The sequence below is a fragment of the Canis lupus genome, chromosome 23 (assembly GCF_048164855.1).
Source record: "Canis lupus baileyi chromosome 23, mCanLup2.hap1, whole genome shotgun sequence".
NCBI classification, from domain to species: Eukaryota; Metazoa; Chordata; class Mammalia; order Carnivora; family Canidae; genus Canis; species Canis lupus.
Window position 1 is genome coordinate 31766776 of NC_132860.1, and position 19856 is coordinate 31786631.

The 19856-nt window shown below is 48.0% G+C and overlaps 1 protein-coding gene across 5 annotated transcripts in view; it reads right to left on the bottom strand.

Annotated features, from left to right (window-relative positions):
• Positions 1–19856, bottom strand: part of TENM4 (teneurin transmembrane protein 4) — a 2813748-nt gene that overhangs the window by 266905 nt on the left and 2526987 nt on the right. For all 5 annotated transcript variants that reach the window (XM_072794810.1, XM_072794811.1, XM_072794814.1 and 2 more), the window contains one exon: positions 19027–19236. In XM_072794810.1, the coding sequence (XP_072650911.1) occupies positions 19027–19236 (210 nt within the window). The remainder of the gene's footprint in view (positions 1–19026; positions 19237–19856) is intronic.

Here is a 19856-nt window from a genome sequence, read left to right on the forward strand (position 1 = left end):
GCTCTGAGCTAGGGAGAACAGAAGATGAATCCCTCTTTCCTGGAGCTGGTTTAAGAGTCTCTTGGAGGGACTAGCAGACACGCACGGATGAGCTCACTCAAGAGGCAGACCTGAGCCTGGGCTCTGACTGGTCAGTCTGCCCCCTTCCCCCTTCTATTCTTGGTCCCATTAACATTCCTCCTGGGGGATGGCAGTTCCAAAGGACAAACAGCCATTGTTGGGACTCAAGAGCCCTGAGAATGGGCCTTGTAACCTGAGCCCCACCAGCTTTGATACGGTTGGGCAGGTCACCCGGGGGACACCCTGGTGACAGACGAAAGTGCATCTCAGAGCCCTGGATTGTGTTTCCAGGGCACAGGTGTAGGGGGATTATGTTTCTGACAAGCCAAGTACTTACCCCAATCTCTACAGCTGCTTTCTCTTCTCCCTCTGGTCCTAGGCCTACCAGAAATAGCACCCTCAAGCCGTTCTCCCCGTTAAAGGCAAGAGCTGTCTCTGCCTGAACCCCTATGCCTGAGAATTACCAGAAGAACCTGACAAATTGCCTCACTTTGTTAAGCAATTGAGTGAACAAACATCCTGTACTCTGAATGCCTGGACAGGCAAGTCCTCTCAACCAATAACACCATGAAGCTCTTCCTGGGAGCCCTGCCTGCAGTGGGTGCAGAGACCACGTGATCTCCTACTGCACTATGCGTTGGTCACCTGCTAGCTGCCTGACGCTGGGCAAACCACTTGATCTCTCTGAGCCTCAGCTGCCTCACCTGCGAAACGGGAATCATGCTGGCATTGAGGGACATGCCAAGGGACATGAGGGCACCTGTCAGTGCCTTGCAAAGGTACTCCTGTAGAGAAGGGCAGACCTGGGAAAGGGGCCAGGCATGTTGGAGGAGCAGAGAATGTGACACACTGGGGACTGGCAGAGGGAAGGGGACTGCAGGTCCCCTGGGGAAGCCAAGGGACCTGCATCAAACATACATGGAACTAGGAGTGTCTGACAACAAGAGGCTGTTCTGGTCAGGTCTTGACTTGAAAGTAGCCTGGCCTCAGGCTGGGAGGCAGAAAGGCAAAGTCCTGGCAGGACATTAGCTGTGACCCACTAGAAGCAGGTGCAGGGGGAGAGCAGAGCGAGGAGCTCAACCACTCAGCCCTTGGTGCCCACCCCAATGTCTTGTACAATCCAGAGCAGGCACTCCCTGCAGCCTGAGGCTGCCCTGACTTGTTGTCACCTCACGAGGCCGTTGCTGGTGCAGGCAGGGGACTGACTCCTGACAGATCACAGACTGCACTCTCGGCCTGGCTTTAACAAGATTTCCTTTTTGAAAAAGTCAACATTTTCTGAGCATCTATCATGTGCCAGGCACTGTGCCTGATGCTCTCATACACATGATCTCATGGGATCCTGTGATAATCCTGAGAAGTATTTAATCCCACCCCTGAGCAGTGGCGAGACTCGGGCTGATGAGGTCTTCTAAACACAGAGGAACATGGTGTGAGCCACACTGGGGACAGCGCTGGAGCACCAGCTGGCTGGCCTTCCTCTAATGCAAAGGCCGATCTGCCTTCCCCTCTCGGATCCCTTATCCGTTCATAAGCACAAGCCCTGTAGGCAGTACGTACACCTGGTGTCAGTTCCCTAGGAGTCCGTGGGTGAGAAGATTGGCTTATTCGCATGTTTACCCTGCGCCAGGACCCCCACTCATCTTTCACCAATACTACCTCAGTCCTGCCAACTGCCCCACTCTCCCAAGGTAAGAACTATTATGTCTATTTTGCAAAGGACAGAAATCAGACTTAGAGTGGGAGATGGATGGTTCGGTGCTAGTGGCTATAAATTGGAGCAGGGGGGATCTGAGGCTGGTTCTGTGCCCTTCCTCCAGATGGGGAGTCTTTCCAAGAGAGTCCCGCAAGGCTGAAGGTGAAGTGGGAACGCTGACCAGGCTTTTAAATCTGATTAAATTCCTCAGGAACTGGCACGAGATCTTGTGAGTTTTTGGGATAGACTCTTTCTTCCCATCCCAGAAATGGGCATCTGACCCCAGCCCCAGAGAAGGGCCCTAGCTAAAGACACATAAGGATGGATGTGTACCTTTCACACAACAGACACGTGCCTGTTCCCAGTCCACAGGTGACAGCCCCTGAGCTCGGGCAGGGGGCCCCAAAGGAAGGGGGTGATTTCACTCCCCAACTTTTAGGCACTTTCACAATCTTGGAAGAGGCACATTTTGAAGGACCTTTACTCTTGAAAGAAGGACACAGAAAAAGAAGGGATCCTGATGTGGGAGTGAGGGGTTGGGAGTGGCTGTGAGCAACAGAGTGCTATCCCAAGGAACACTCGCTTTGGAAATGTTTAACCCAACCTGCCAATGGGCAGGAAGCAAGTCCATTCCCTTTCTAACCTCACCTGCCCCCTTTTTATACGTTCCTTCCTCTGCTTTAGCAGGAGAAATACACATTCTGCAAATGCACATCATTTAATTGCCTATCATAAATTCTCACCTGTCCAGAGGGATGGTGATTTTCAAGGCATATTTGAAAATCATTTTTTTTTCTAGTAGGATCAAATATGCTTTGATCTTTAGTGTTATTGTAGATGACCTGTTTGAAAAAGTCTTGATAATCCAGGTGTTCTGCTTTAAGGTGCAAAAATACACAGCCAAGAATCTAGATGCCAAAACCAGAATAAATTGAGGGTAACAGATGGCAAGTAAATATTAGTATTCTCTCTCTCTCTCCTATCCTATACTTACAATGTTTCCATTTACTAAACAGTCTATTTACCAAGTATTTTGGTAATAACATCCTCTGTTTGCATGTAGCTTTTTGGGAAAACAGTGTGTTCTGAGCATAAGCTGTGCCTGCCTGGCTGGAGAGCGTGCTCCTGGGGGGGTGGGGGGGGGCTGCCTCACTATCCTCCTCTTGTGCAGCTGACACTCTCATATGTCTTAGCTCCTAGAATTCCCATAACAGGCTAGAGAGGCCAGGAGAGCAGGTTTTATTCTCCCTTTAGTGCTAAGAAGAGTGAAGGCCAAGCAGGTGGAGTGACTTTCTAGTGTCACATGGCTATTGGGGGCTAGCTGGGATTGGAAGGCAAGCCTGTGTAGGGTGAACTGGCTGACACTGTGCGGACCCAGATGAAAATGCTTTGCCTCCCATGAAGCAGTCCGGGGTTCTTAATCCTGACTCAAGAGGAAACAAGGAACCTAATTCTGGCCCACACGTTCCCACTCATCTTTAGCCATGTTTGCCAGAAGACACAGGTGAGTGAAGGCTATCCCCTTTGCTGGACCACATATCCAGGTACTGGGCTCTGAACAAACCAGCTTGCCATGTCTGAAGGAGATATTTTACTTTGAAATAGCAACTACAGCTTCGCCCTATCCCCAATGTCCTCCTAGCCTGTCAAACCCCTCATAGCTTGGAGGGCTAAGACAAGAGCTTCAAAAGGGCAGAAATCATGGTGCATTTTCATCATCTGTTGGAAGGTCTGCAGGGCAGGGCTTTTGATGTCAGCTGGCCGCCCTTGGTCTGTCATTCCTGGTGCCCAAGAAGAACACTTGAGAGACAGGTCTCGATATTAAGACCCTTCCTCCTCTCAGATTCAATATTGGCTGCAGCTCTATTCATTAAATGCTTACTATTTGGTAGGCGCGGGGCAAAGACCTTTTCATAAGGTGTGCTGCTTCTCACTCATTCTGACGCCTGTTGGCGTTATGATGCTGTGCTATACAGATGAAGTGACTGAGGCTCAAGATGGATTATTAACCTGCCTGGGGCACGCTGCCAGTAGGTGGCAGAGCTTGGATTTTAACCTGAGCCTATTTGATTTCAAAGCCTATCCTATCCCCCTTTTACCAGAAATTCTTAATGAGAGTACAAAATCAAATTCTTTCCTCGTATCTTTCCACGTGATTTCTATTCCATTAAGAAGTGCACTTTGGCTACCTTTTAGACAAAAATAGTAATTTCAGGTAAGATTTTTCCTTCTGACCAAAAAAGATAGCTATTCTCCACAGATCTCTCTGTATTTGATACACTCAGGTATAATTAATAAGACAGTATTTACACAGCGTCACTGTGTGTCCTGTCACCAGACACTCAATGACCACACACCTGTATGGACTGAGCAACTCTGTAATTAATATTGTCTATAAACTAGCAAGAGGCTGAAGCTCAGAGAAGGAAACCAACTTGCCCAAGGCCACACAGCTTTATGGCTCAGACTCCGAAAGCAGGACTCTCCAGCCTCAATACAACCCTTCTAACCACAGAATGCAGCAGCTTCTGTGTTTGATTGGATTGTGGTCTCGGTTGGAGATGGGGACTGGGGTGGGGATGAGGGTAGGGGCTTTTGGGATTCTGGCCAAAGCTGGAAAAGCAGGAGATGGAAAAGGCTTTATTCTAAAATGCTGCCTTGCTAGAAAACTTTAAACAGAAAAGTTCGCCTTTACAATCTGGAGGAGTTTTTCATGTTTCAGCTCATGCTGAATTGCTTTATGCTTTAGCTATAAACCTGTGACAGAGAGGGTGCGGGGGCAAGGCTGGCCCAACTTTAACTATAGCTGTACCGCTGTAAAGCTCAGGTTACAGGGATCACTTCTGGTGCCAAGGCAGTTTAACAAGTATGAATGCACATAATTCATTCCAGTTGTCCTGCCTCAGCACAGAAGGGCTATTTCTGGGGTGGGGCTCCACACACTTTTGCCAATGTGGTTCCCATTACCGGCTCCAGCGCCTCAACCAAGTCCCCTCCACGCCCAGGAAGAGCCTGTTTTAGCACAACTGCTAAACTATCAATTCTCTGTAAAGGTTCAGAGGGTTTCTATATTCTGAGCTCCCAAAGAGGGTGAAGGTGTGATCGCACTACATGAAGTGCCTATACCTCGCCCATCCCACAAAACCTTTCCAAAAATTCAATGGCTCTGTCCAATCTCTCTTCAACCTGAGCAAAGTCTCTTCTGCTTTTTATTTTGAAAGCTTGCAGGACTACAGAAAAGTAGAAAGAATAGTTCAAAAACATCTATCTACCCTTCACCTAAATCTGTCAATTGTTAATATGTTGCCACATTGCTTAATTTCATTATCTTTCTCTACAAAAATTTTTTTCTGTTTGAAAGATAGTTGCAGACATCAGGACACCTTACATCAGCATGCGTCTCCTGAGAATAAGGACATTCCCCCATCCAACCACAATATCGTGATCACAACTAAGAAAATGAACAATTATTCCATAACATCACCTAACATATATATACATATATATATGCCATATTTACAAACTTCCCCAATTCTTCCCTAGATGTCTTCTGTATAGCCTTAAAAGAAACTTAGGAGCTAACCAGGACTCAAATGTTGCTTGGACGTGGCTGCTATATTTAGAAGACATGAACAGACATTTCTCCAAAGATGCCATACAAATGGTCAACAGACATGTGAAAAAATGCTCAACATCACTTGGCATTAGAGAAATTCAAACCCAAACCACAATGAGATACCACCTCTCACAGGTCAGAATGGCTAGAAGGAACAAGTCAGGAAATGACAGATGTTGGCAACAATGCGGAGAAAGGGGAACCCTCCTACAGTGTTGGTGGGAATACAAGCTGGTGCAGCCACTTTGAAGAACAGTATGGAGGTTCCTCAAAAAGTTGAAAATAGAGCTACCCTATGACCCAGCAACTGCACTACTAGGGATTTTCCCCAAAGATACAAATGTAGTGATCCGAAGGGGCCACCTGTACCCCCAACATTTATAGCAGCAATGTCCACAATAGCCAAACTGTAGAAAGAGCCCAGATGTCCATCTGCAGATGAATGGATAAAGAAGATGTGGTATATATATATATATACACAACAGAATACTACTCAACCATAAAAAAATGAAATCTTACCAAGTGTAATGATGTGGATGGAACTAGAGAGTATCTTGCTAAGCGAAATATGTCATGCAGAGAAAGACAATTATCGTATGATCTCACTCATATGTGGAAATTTAAGAAACGAAACAGAGGAGCATAGGGGAAGGAGTGAAATCAGAGAGGGAGATAAACCATGAGAGACTCTTAACTGTAGGAATCAAACTGACGGTTCCTGGAGGGGTGGGGGTGGGAGATGGGGTAACTGGGTGATGGACACGTGATGTGATGAGTACTGGGTGTTATATACAACTGATGAATCACTGAACTCTACATCTGAAATGAATGATACACTATATGTTAATTAATTGAATTTAAACAAATCAAAAAAAGAAAGAATATGGCTGCTATATTCATTTAGTCTCTTTCAATCTAGAAGAAACTTCCACCCAACCTAGCACTTGGATTACTGTTTTTCATGGCACTAACCTTTTTGAAAAGTCCAGGTCAGCTGCCTTAAAGACTATCCCTAAATCCTGGATGGGTCTTGACTGTTTTCTCGTGATTAGATTCAGGTTAATATTTTGGGCAAGCACACCTCACATGTGATGGAATGTACTCGTCCTTGCTTCATATTACTGACCACGAAATGGTCACACAGGTGACGATTCCTGATCTCCTCACCATTAAGAACCTTTTCCTGTTATAATTAGTAATCCATGGTGCAAAGTGCAATCTTATACTCAGTTATCCAAACTATTTTTGCCCTCTCACTTCCTAAATGACCTTCACACCCTGCAAACGGCCTTACCATGGTCATCAATGGCTATCTAGATGCTGAAGCCACTAGGCACTTTTCACATTTGCATCATTAGATTCTCAGTAACTGGATGTTAATGTTCAGCCCCTCCTGGAGGGCAGGATTCACATTAGTACTCCTGGCCCTACCTCAGTGGTTGGCACACAGTAGGAGGTCAAGAGATCTTTGTAGAAAGGATAAGTGAATATATTTATTGAGAGAAAGTCAGGATTTGGAATTAGAAGGCCTGGCTTCAAACCTAGCTCAGCCACTCTTCAAGTAAGGAATGGATTGACTTAAATCAGTGGTTTTCATTAACTTTGAAAAAAATGCCTAATACTTGAAGTGTTCTTTCAATAGGATCTTACCCAGTGGCAAATGTAGGAAGCTGACAAGAGGGGGCGGCTTTGGTTGAAGCAGGTAGTGAAGGTCAGTGGTGCGCCTTACTGGAGAGGGGGCCCAGGTTCAAGCAGGAGGGGGAAGGGCACACTTTAGTGGGTCCTGACTGCCATCTGGGAAGTCTGAACTGTAATCTGTAGCGTTAGGTTCCAGTAGTGGAAGGTGTGTTGGGAAATCACTGTTACAGGTCATCGTGGGTGCCATGCATCAGGGGAGGGGAAAGAGCAGAGCAAGAGAGCACTGCAGGGTCAGTGCAGGGTGGAGACAGGGAGTCAGGAGTTATCTCCTGTCCTCTCTCTGTCTTGGTTCCCTCCTCTGACATCCTTTGTCTGTTGAATGCTCTTTGAGTCTTTCTCTCCTTTAAATCCAAGTGTCCCTCCTGGCGAGGAGGGGACCAGCCCGTCACTAAATGAAGAGCAGGGTTAGCAAAGAGTGGAGGGGCAGAGGCCCCCCATGCTTAGAGGGGCTCAGGCCATTTGCTGAGTGATTCGGTGACCTGAGAAGCCTGTCCATTGTCCAGGCTTTAAAGGGCCACTGCCTCTTACCATTAACCCAACTCAGGACAAAGGCCATCACCAGCTCAGACAAATAAGCTGCTTAGCCAGACCTCATGCATCATCTTGTCACCCACACAGGGGCCCAATGCGGGCATCTTAAAAGAGCTAAGCACTGGAGTGCAACTCAGCGGTTTCCTTTCAGGAGGATTCTGGCACTCAGGAGGGCTTGGGGACTGCCACCACAGTGTGCACGCAGCCTTCTCTTCAATGTGGGACAGGGGGAGAGATTTCTGATCTGCTGCAGAGGCTCTCTGAGACTTCTGGTGTCCTGTACATTGTCAGGAAAGGGGGATGATGGCTGTTGGAGGAGGGAAAGTGGCCTGCAGGGGGTGAGATGAGGTTGGGTGGAGAAGCCAGGCACACCTGGGAAACAAAATGCCACTTAGTATCTGCGTGACCTTGGCCAAGTTATTGTACCTTTCTGAGGCTTGGTTCGGTAACACAATGACCAGAATAAGGGTAACAGTAACAGTAGTGTCCATTTAAAACTTTATAATAGTCACATGCTTTGCTGTGTACTCCACATATGAAGTAAGCATTATTAATCATCCCTATTTTATACATGAGGTAAAATGGAAACTCAGAAGTCCTCTGCTCAAGGTCTTAGCTACTAGAGGCAGAGCCAAAATTCAAACCTCCCCTCTTAACTCTCCTGCTCTAGAACCCACCAGTCATACAGATTCACAGGTAGGAAAAGGTGGAGCACTTAGCACAGCACCCAGCACCCTCTAAGTGCACAATAATAGGATTTGCTCTTCTGTTACACAATCCAAAGGTGTGTGCGGCCTTCCTCAGTTCCTGAGGCCACACCTGCCACCTTCTCTCCTCTCCCTGAGCTTTGAAGTAAGTGAAGTATAGAGTGGTACACCTGCCCTCAGTGCACACTGCTCACTCCATTCCACCTCAAACCCTGGGGAAATGGAATCTTCTAAAGAGGCTGCGCCACAAGAGGGGGTAGGGGGTAGGGTGGAGATGGGCCCTGCCACACCAGCTCTTTGCTTGAAGAGAGGAAGAGAGCCTTGTCTTCCACCACTGCCCCCTGCAGCAGACCCGGATGTTCCCTCTGTCCCCCCTGCAGCAGACCTATCCTCCATGCACCTGGCTACACATGGAGGGCACAGATGAGGTATGATCAGAACCCTCTAGGACAGGACCCCACGCAGAACACACGCCTGGAAAAGTCTGCTGAATGAATGAATGAACGAATGAATGAATTTGAGGAAATAAATGCTTCCAAATCCCACAATTAGACTGGAAGTATTTAGTTGCACACAAATAACTGATGTGTAAAGTATGACCTTCGGGGCTCCTCATTACACCTTCTCCTTGTCTGCTTGGGCTGTCATGACCAAGTACCATAGCCTGGATGGCTTAAACAACAATTTATTTCTCATTGTTCGGGAGTCTGGAAAGCCCAAGATTAGGTTCCAATAGGATTTGGTTTCTGGTGAGAGCTCTCTTCCTGACTTGCACACGGTCACCTCCTTGCTGTGTCACACGGCAGAGAGCAAGTGAACAATTGTATCCCTTCCCTTTTTGTAAGGATATGGGTTTCGTCCACATCATGGCTCCACCCTTATGATCTCCAATGGCCTCACTCCCTTAAAGGATCTACCTCCAATACTGTCACATGGAGGCCAGGGCTTCAAAAGGTGGCTTTTTCAGGGACACAATTCAATCTGTAGCAGACTGTAGATCATAAAACCAAAGCTTACTTCTGGGCAGAACCTGGATGTGTAAACTCATCTGTGCTCCTTGGGAGTTATGGTCTATCTCCAGTTTGCATTAAACCTGAACCTCCTGGGCACCTGGGTGGCTCAGTGGTTGAATGTCTGCCTTTGGTTCAGGTCGTGATCCCAGAGTCCTGGGATCGGGCCCGAGTCCCACATCGGGCTCCCTGCAGGGAGCCTGCTTCTCCCTCTGCCTGTGTGTCTCTCTCTCTGTGTCTCTCATGAATAAATAAATAAAATCTTTAAAAAAGAAAAAAAGCCCTGAACCTCCCAGTTTGCATTAAACTTCTGCAGCCCCACAGACCCTGGCACGCTTGCCTCCTTGGCCCCCTAACGATGCCTGCTTCAGGGCAGGTTTGTTTAAGTGTATGGCTGTCTCTCCAACAACCAACAGGTGAGCAGACTGCTTGCTTTTCTCCATGAGCCCCGGCACAATAGAAGTCTTTAATAATAATTTCCTGAATTGAATTGGTTCTGAAGGGTAAACAAGCTTCATTTCTTCCCCTATCAGTCCAAATCAGAAAGACCTTCCACTGTTCTCACTCTAAATTAATGAGGTTTTGTTACATTCAGAAGCCTTTGCTCCCAATAATGCCAGATATTCACCGCAGGCCCTGTATTTAGCACTGGGAACATTCCTTGTCCCTTCAAGAACCGTGGTAGTTTACTGCGGCCACAGCTCCCTGGCGGGAGCACAGAAGTAAACAAAGAGAGGGGAGGGCCCCTGGGAAGAAGGGCTTTGGCTGGGGCTGCCACTGAGTCAGGACCCCAGCCTGCCAGCAGTGGGAACATGTTGAGGGGTGCCGTGGCGGGGGGAAGGGGACCACGACAGGGCTCTGGGCTTTGGAGGGATCACCCTGGGATGGTGTGAGGATGGAGGAAAGGGAGAGACAGCCAGGGAGGCTCCTGGGGACACTACCGCAGTGGTCTAGGGGAGGAAAGACAGAGTAGGAAGTGTTTTGGCTAAGGAGAGCAGGATTTGCAAAACTAGAAAACTAGAAAATAGGCAAGTCTCATCTCAACTTCTGTTTTTGCTCATTTTCCAGATAATAGCAGAGACGTGATCACAAATTTTGATCAGGTAACCTCCTCACCATCTAAAAACATACCCCATTCTTTGCCAAAGATGATGAGGAGAGACCAGTACATACTGAACACACTCTAGAATCTCAGTGCCCAAGACGTCATCCCATCGCACCTTTGAAACAACTCCCGGATTGCTATTCTTACCCCATTTTACAGCTGGGCAGCTGGGCGAGAGAAGGGAGCCTGGAGGAGCTGGAGGAGGTCACACAGCCACTAGGGAAGGACACTCACATCAGCCGGATAGTCCGCCCCCGCCCAGCCCCCACTGCGGCTGCTGAAGAGAGGTCTTTAGAAGTGCAAATATATGTATTACTCTTGTTATTCCGTGCAGCAGCTTCCCAGAGTTATTTATAGAAATATGATCCATTGAGGAGAGAAGGAGTGAAGCCTAAATGAATTACCAGTCATTTTCCTCTCCTTTCAACTCTGGTGGGGGGAAGGCTAGCTGACCAGAAGGAAAAGACATCACAGCGTTTCATCTGGTACCAGGTATCAACACTCAGTTCCTGGCACTACGGGAATGGAAGCAATGCAGGGTGCTCCAGCCAGCAAGGCTGGGGCTCTGTTTCCAAGACCCCCTGCTATGTTTGTTTAGCTGCTGCCTTGGGCTCACTCCCCTATCCTAAGTCTCTGGAAACCATGCAGGAGAAAAAGGAGGATTAAAGCTCAGGACACCCAAACAGAGCTGTTAATTGTACCTTCTCCAAGCCTGGGTGGCAATGGAGGAATCCGCCTTCCTTCCAGAGATGACTGGCCAAAATCTTTTGGGTGCCAAGAGGGGAAGAGGAAACTAACATTCATGGGGTACCTATTCCGTAGTGATCATCACGTTAGAAGTCTTGATCGGATTTTCTCATATACACAGCAATTTGGTGAAGTACTATTCAAACCAATATCCATTTTACAGAGGAGGAAACAGATCCAGAGAAGTTAAGCAACGTGCTGTGGCCACACAGCACTGTAAGGATCTCCAGGCCTCCATAATCTATCTTTCCCTCTAATGGTTCCACATTGTACTGTTTCGGCTTTAAGTCTGGCTTTGGTTCTTTTAGGCCTTTTAGAGCAAAGTGAATTTTTTTAGTTGTTTAATCTCAAACACCTATATAAATAATAGCAGTTCAGAGGGAGAGAGTGGAGGGCAGAAAGGAGAGGAAGGTGGGGGCGGGGGGGGGAGGAAGGAAACCACATGGTTTCCTTGTCCAAACTGGGAGCCATTAACCAGTGATGGGGGATCCAGCTGAGCTCAAAGCACCCAGCTCAGACCTGATGACAGGGGCAGAGGGCAGGGGGCTCTGAGGGGAGGGTGGGAACAGATCGCTCAGAGAAGACCACACTTAGGAAAGGCAAGAAGGGTAGATTCTGAGAGCAGCAAGAGACGTTTATTCCCAAAGTGAGCAGGCTACAGGGGGTAGCATTGAAAGCCCAGAGTACTGGGAAAAGCCATGGGGTCGGGTATCCTAGGGACGCAATTTTGGTGGCATCCAGTACCAATGGACACTAAAGCACTCTGAGTCACATGCAGGATAGCTGCTTTCAGGCTTTTAGATGATGTCGAGGAGGAAGTCTCAGTTTAGTACTGCTGTGTTTTTAACATTTGCCAAGGTCCCTGTATAACAAAGAGAAGCCAACTTCTGCTGTGTCCTCAAGCAGGCATTCTTTTGACAGGTTGTGATAACTGCTTCCACTGTATCTATTTCTACAGCTACCCTCTATTTATGGCAAGTGAATTGCAGCAGAAATACACAATTTTCTTTTAAAATAAATAAAATTGGGCCACCTGGGTGGCTTAGTTGGTTAAGTGTCTGCCTTCAGGTCAGGTCATGATCCCAGGGTCCTGGGATCCAGCCCCCAGTCTCAGGCTCCCTGCTCAGCCAGGGGTCTGCTTCTGCCCCTCCTCGCCGTTCATCTCTCTTTTACATAAATTAATAAAATCTTAAAAAAAGATAAATTCACTTAGGTAAAAAAAAAAGTTTGTAAAAGGAGGCAGGGTAGGAAAGAGTAGTGCAGGCAGGCACACCAGTGACGGTGACGAACTGCGCCAGTGAGGCCTGGCAATGCTGATGTAATCTAGTTCTCCCGCTGCCCACAGGGACCGCAGGAGAGGCTCTCGTGGGGTCACACTGCGGGTCAGAGGAAGAGCTGGGCTCGGGAGCCAGGTCTACTGCTCGGGGATGTGAGTCTCCTCACAAGCAGCTTTCTATGGTGAAGGGTCAGGGTGAGGCCTCTCCAGGTGAGGTTGATAACTGGGAGATGGAGCTTCTATGGATGGCAGTGGCCTCACAGGTGGACTGGCCACTGTGAGCAAAGCCAAACCTGCTTGAAAGCCATGCACCAAGTGGGCAGCTCTGTGCCAAGCTGCTTGCCTCTGAGCATGTTTCCTCCAGTGTATGATGGTGCTCCCATGACTCCACATGGAGCCAATCTCACAGGGCTGTGCTGTGGATCCAATGAGGTGACAGATGTGAACGCCCTCTAGGAATGTGAGGGCTTTGCGAGTGTTAGTTGTATTAATCTCACAAACTCTCCATGGCCTCCTTCCTGGCGCCTCTTCAACAGTCTGGGACCTGAAGTGTCAGGAGATGCTCTGAGACATGGTCTGGTGTCCACGGGGCCTCATGGAGCCAGCCACTAACATTTCAGTGGGGACACAAACCAGGCTTAGTTTCCAGATGGAGAAAGCCCAGACACATGGCTAACGTGCCTTCCTCGGGGGGTGGTCTAGGAATTCCTAGATCTAATCAAGCCGTACTCCCAAAAATGTTATTTTTGTACCTTTTAATGCAATGGTATTTGGGGAAATTAGTGGAAAAGGAGCTGCAGAGAGTCTACAATTGTGTCACGTGAGTGACTAATTAAAGGGCTCTCCTTCTCCCAGGACATTTGGTTACATTAATTCAAAATGTGACCTGTTTATTTTGCAAGGTCAGGAAGAAGCCTTACCTCCTAGAAAGCCAATGTGGCAATTAAATTAGAGTCACCAGAGTTTGCCTGGGGTAATGTATGAAAAAGGGCTTTGTAAACTGTAGGGAAACAGAAGTCACCTCTGTGTGGTTGTCTCCACTGCCCCCAATTAGAGGGGCACAATGGCCTGCCCCTAGAGGGAAGCCATAGGTGAGGGCTTGTTTAGTTGAGGGAGGTACCGGGTAGGGTGGAAAGGGCACAAAGTCTGGGGCCAGTTCTGGATTCTGGAAAATTGAACACCTGGCCTTACCTCCTGAATTCCTCTGCAGGGAGACAGCCAGCCTGCTGGCTCAACCTGGGCTCTGAGTTCCCACATCTACAGCAGTGGGGGCTTGGCCTTTCTAAATAGCTGTCATGGAGAAACAGCAAGCTCTTAGAGAGCTTCCTAGCCAGCGACTTGCACCTGTAGCATCCCTTCTAGGTATCAAGCTATCTAGTTATCTCTATAACCACGGGCAAGTTACCAAACCTTTGAATCCTGGTACCCTCATTTAAAAAAAGGCACAATTCAGGTTCATCATCCATTAGCCACCATTCTGAAATCCCCCAAACTCTGAGACCAAAAGTTCTATCAAAATTCTTTTCATGGCAAAACTTGAACTTAAATGAAGCTCAGTCTTTTTTTTTTTTTAATCCCATGAGTATGACTATTCATGTTTCATCACAGATATATTGATGTGTTTGATTACCGTGGACTACCTGAGCACTCTGGGAATGTTAAGAAAAACACATCTGATGAACTGTATTTTCTTTCATAAGCTGAAAACTTCTGGATTCTGAAATGTATCTGGCTCCAAGGGGTTCATTTAAGAGATTTTGATCCCATTGGTTTAATAACAGTTTTATGGGGTCTTTCTGTTTAGGAGGCCCTTTCCCCCTCATCTGTCTGGATAACATCCACAGATATTTCAAATGTCACCATGAATAAATGAATAAAGGAACCTATCAGTCTGTCTTGCTACTAGGAGTTAGGTAACTTAACTTCTCTACATAGCTGATGTAAGAATCTATTTACCAGCAAGAGTATTTTAATCCAAGAGAGAAGAGAGGGGAACAGAATTGTATGAAACTTCTCATACCCCAATGTCCTTTATCTTTGGGACTGGGGAAACATCCAGACCTAATTACCGAGAGTTGACACAGAACAACTAAAATAGGTTCCATGAAATTCACAGTGAAAGGAGACAAAAACCTCAGTGGACACTTCTCAACAGTAGGAAACAGGCACAATTTTGCCTTCTGATTTCACAAAGCGACTAAAAAGGACCCGGGCAGACTCCCTCAAGGGAATCTGGATAGGTCTTAAATTAAGTTGAATTTTTTTGTTTTGTTTTGTTTCATTTTAAGAAAACACTTTTGGAAGGAGCTGGCATACGTAGCAGTGTTTCCCATTTAGAAAGAAAAATAAACACTCCTCCACTGGATTGGAAGTCAAAACAAAATAATTCCAGCTGCTTAAGGCCCGAGAAAGTCAATGAAACTGCCAAACAGCAGTGATGTTGACCAGTGTGACCAGCTTGAGAAATCTGTAAACTGAAGTGGGAAGGGCCCAGTGCAGGATGTGGGGATGGACAAGAAGAGAAAAGAAGCCATGGATGACCCAGCATCCAGGGCTTGCTTGCCTTTCATGAAGCAGCACCAAAATTTACTGCCTCAGTCATTTGTACCTACTCATCTTTGAAAGTTCCACCGTTCTCACAAAAACACAGGTGAAAAATTCTACTCTATGGTATCAGACAGTCCTGAGGTACAAATCTGATTCTATCAGTTAGAAGCTGTAGTGACTTAGGGGAAGTTACTTAACCTCTCTGGCCCTGTACTGCCTCAATGAGATTTAGAAATGTCTATGTCACAGGTGGATATGAAGATTCAATCATATTCCAAAATTCAATGGGATTAAACACCTGTCACGTAAGAGGTACTTCATCAAGGTTGATATGAGTGATATGAGTAATAGGAATCTAACAACTTGTAATTCTTTTTAAAAAATTCTTTTAAGGGGCGCCTGGGTGGCTCAGTGGTTGAGCATCTGCCTTCTGCTCAGGGCGTGATCCCGGGGTCCCACATCGGGCTCCCCGCAGGGAGCCTGCTTCTCCCTCTGCCTGTGTCTCTGCCTCTCTCTGCGTCTCTCATGAATAAATAAAATCTTTAAAAAAAATTCTTTTAAAAATCTTAAAGATATTTTTCTTTGGTGGAATTCTTCTTCTCCAATCTCCTGCTAAGGAGGAGACATAGAAATAATAGGACCTGGTACTGGAAACAAAACCAAACAAATGGGGTGGAGGGCGGGGGGGTGAGGGTGGAAGAAGACAGGAGCCTGTAGAGTCAAGCAGGCTTGGGTCTGAATCTTTAACATGCCCCTGAGGAGCAGTGGAGTTATGGGCAAGTCACTGGCCCTTCATGGGCCTCATTTTCCTGGCAGAGAAATAGAAAAAAATTGAAGCTCAAATAAGTTAATGCATGTACAGAGAGACTGCCACACGGAGCATGCTCATTACATGTAAATCCCCCCCACCTCTTCCTCACCTAGGCTTTGAGAAACTGACAGCTTTCTCCGAGCTATTTATTCCCTGACCCTCTTAAACATTATCAAGTTTTTAAAAGTCCCTTGACTTCAGAATCTAGGTTATGACAATTGACAGAACCCTTAATATTTATTCTAAAAAGTTTCTCTGGGGTAGGGACAAATGCCTACTTAATCCTCGCCACTTCCTTTAGCTTTTCAGCTGTGACTAGCTGATATTTTAGTGAAATCTTTTTATACATATATCAGTGTTTTCTAGATGGTTATCCTTGGGGGCAGATTAGGACTTTGATGACAGAAAGAGCTCCTTCCCCTGTTTTCTTTCCCGCAGGGACAATGAGCTGTTCTGTGATGCCTCCTGCGTCTCCTTGCACTTTACACGGGGATTCTGGCCAGGCGGCTCTGAGGCCTCGTGGCCCTGGGATGGCAGCCCAGCGCTGGAGTTGACACAGCTGTAGGCAGAGGGCCTCTGGGGAGCCGCTGGAGAGAGCAGTCGAGCTCCTGGGGAGGCTGGTTTCCAGAGGGTCAGCCCCCCACCACCACCTTGCGGGACGCTGAGTCAGCTCCCACCAAAGGAAACCACTTCAGTTTCACCCACCAGGAGCCCAAGGGGCTGCCTTTGTCATTTAAAGTACATTCTGAATTAAGTCTCTGGGGAAGCCTGCCTCAGAAGGAGCTGGAGCAATTCATCTATTTAGGGTGGTCTCTGGGAGGGAATGGGGCTGTAGTGATAGGGAAGGGAAATAGGGACATCTGTGACTTTTACCTTTCTTAAACTCCATAGTAACCTTTGGAAGGGTTTCCCCATTTCACAGAGCAACTGATGGTCTGAGAGGTTAGGTACTTGCCTGAGGGTCCCGTATTCGGGACCCAATTTCAGAAGGTCGGGCCCCATGGTCCTTGCTCTCTTGGCTGCACTTTGGTCCTTTGGCAGTTTGTACTGCTCACTCGTTCACTTATTCTCTTATTAAATTGACACTACACAAAGAGTGCCTCAAAGGCCATGCACCAAACTGTTAAAAGTGGTTATCTCTGGGAGGAGCGATTACAAGAGAACTTTGCTTTTTACCATTCTGTATTGTCTGAATGTTAACAAGCATTGTCACTTTTATGATTGACAAAAAGAGTAAAGATAACCTCATTAAAATAACTTAACATTGCTTTCGTGCAAATAAATCAAAACCTTAAAAACATATATCAGGTCCACTCTGCAGCAGAGTCCACTCATCTCCACTCACTGGTACTGGGTTCATGCCAGGATCAGCAGGTCTTTTTGCTAGTAGAAGACCACTCAGTTTGGGACTTCAGGGGACAGGAAGGTAGCGGGCAGGGTCCAGCTGTGGAGTGAGACTCACCAGTTCTCTCTCATGACCTGCCAGCCACAGAGCAGCAGATCACTAAAACCTGGACTCTCCCTTTGGGCATGGGACACATTTATAAGCAACCTTTAGAGTGACAGTCTCAGAGCAAGCCCCAGGGAGGGAATGAGAAGTGTCTCTAGGTCCCCTGGGGAGAGGACCAGCACAGAGGAGCATGACTGAGCAGACAGCTTGTAGGCCAAAGTACCCCCATCTTCCCTGCACATCAATAATGCACCAATGCTATCAATTTGCTGCATAACTTACAACAAAGTGATTGCTCTCATTCAGTTATTTAGCAAAGGGAGAGATTAGGGACTTTAATCTCCTATCTTGTCTTTTACCTTAGAAGGCTCATTTACCCAGAAATGAGCAAAGAATTATCATCATGCATGTGTGTGTGTGTGTATGTGCATACATACACATTTTTTCCCCTAAGTAAACTCAAGAAGGCTGCTGGCTAACACACCCCTGACAGCACCACATGGCACTCATTCATTCAGAGTACCTTAGAGATTGCCCTGTCACTGGTTCAAATGGGAAACCGATACCTAGAGAGGGACAGTCATTTGCCAAGAACGAATAGCCAGTGACCCACAGAGCACACAGGTTTCCTCCCTCCTAGTCCAGGGTTCCTGATTCTGTGCATAGTTTAAAACATCAGCAGCTAAAACATATGGAGAAGCAGTGACACCAAACCACTAAAAGGACAATGCCACTCTCAGGGAGCACAAAGGTAGTAGGCCCTGGAGGACAGTTTGACTTTTGGTCACAGAGAACGTATGGCCTAAGATCCTGGCGGAAGAGAATCATCAAGTCCAAAGACGTCTTTGTCTGATTTTCAAAGAGGCTGTACATCATCCCCTCTCTTGGAGGCTTCTGGTCATCCTTGCAAAGACATAGATTAGCCTCTGTTGGACACAGAGAGGGCAAGGACCTTGACCCAGGTCACACGGCACCTGACCAGGCACTAAAACCTGGGTCTGCTGGTCCTAGGTCAGCCCAGGGCTCTTCCACCATACCCTGCCATGCCTCTTCACCTTAGGAGAGTCAGGGCACGGCCTGGAATAGTGTTTCCTATGAGCAGATCCATGCTTACGCCACTGGCTCTCTCTGCAACCAGCATTCGGCCCTGCAGCTGCTTGGAACTTCGGGCCCCTCTGTCTCCTGGCAGTGTGAAAGTCAAGAACTTTCAGAGCCAGCGCTGGCCTCCAGGTAGTTTCCTTTCTGTATGCCTTCTCACGGTTAATGGGGGGCACTAGAGCACCGGTTTCACAGGCTGGGTGGGGAGGAGGATCCCCCGGAGCAACAAGTGCTAGGGGCTGGCGTGGTCCTGACACACAGGAGGCAGCCAGCCCATCAGTGCTAGTTTTGCTTTAACCTTTCTTGTCCTTCTCGGTTGGGGTCTGTCTTTGCCTGCCTCGGTCTCCACCTGACGCTTCTGTCTCGTGCCTGTGCATCTCTGTCCCTGCAGCTCTGTCTCCCCCCGACGTCTGTCATGGGAGCGGGACTGCAGCCCCCTGAACCCCCAGCACCGCAGCGGCGCAGGAGCGGGGCTGCCTGAGTCTCCGAGCCGCGCCGGGCACCCCCTCCACCCCGCCCCCCCCGAGCCCCCCCATGCACCAGGCCCTCCGCCCCTGCAAGCGGCCCAAGCAGACAGATTAATCAGCATCGCCCATGAAAGGAACACACGCGCACACACACACACACACACACACGCACACACACGCACAAGTTAGGAAGAGAGAGGGACTTACCGTTCGCCGCGACCCCCAGGCTGGCGGAGCCACTTTTAACTAAGAATGAATTAGGGACAAACTCTTCCTCAGAGTCTGAGTCCGGGGTTGGCTGGGCCACACCGCTGCCTAGCAACCGCCTCTGGCTCTCATTGGCCGGAGGGGAGGGGGGCGGGGAGGGGGACTGCTCTATAGGGGTTGATGAAGCGGATGAACAATGCAAGGGAGCACCTGCGAACCACAAAGACAAACACAGACAGAAAAAAATAATGAAAATCGGTTTTGCGCACACGGGGACGGGGGAAGGAACAAAATAAAACACGCATCAACGGGGGAGGGGCTCCCAACACCGGGCGATCTACTGCACACGTGGTCCGGGGGCGGGGCTGGTGGCCTCCGCAAAGGTAGTTGGTGCAAACTTTTTTCTGCAGAGCCGGGCCTCGGTGCAGAAGTCTGCATGCACGGCTTGCAAAGAGGGCACCCCTCGGAAACGCACGGGAAGCCCGCCCTGCTTTGCCTGTCGTCGGAGAGAGGCCTGGAGACCTGGGGTCTGCTTCTGCGGGGCCATGCTGTCTATCAAGCAGCTGCCCGGCTCTGCACCTCGGTGGCCGCACTGGTAAAACGAACAGCCGCCCCGGGTGATCGCTGAATGCCTGCAAGCTGGCCATTCTGTGATGTCACTGAAGTGAAATGATGTTCTTATGAGTGAGATTTTTAATCGGATATGCCTGGAAAAGGCTCTGGGACTCATAAAAGAAGGAGCCGGAGAGAAGGATCCAGGGCCCCCTTCCACCACTAGCATTCTAGGATTTTAACACACTCTCAGAATCTAACATTTTAAGATTCTTAAA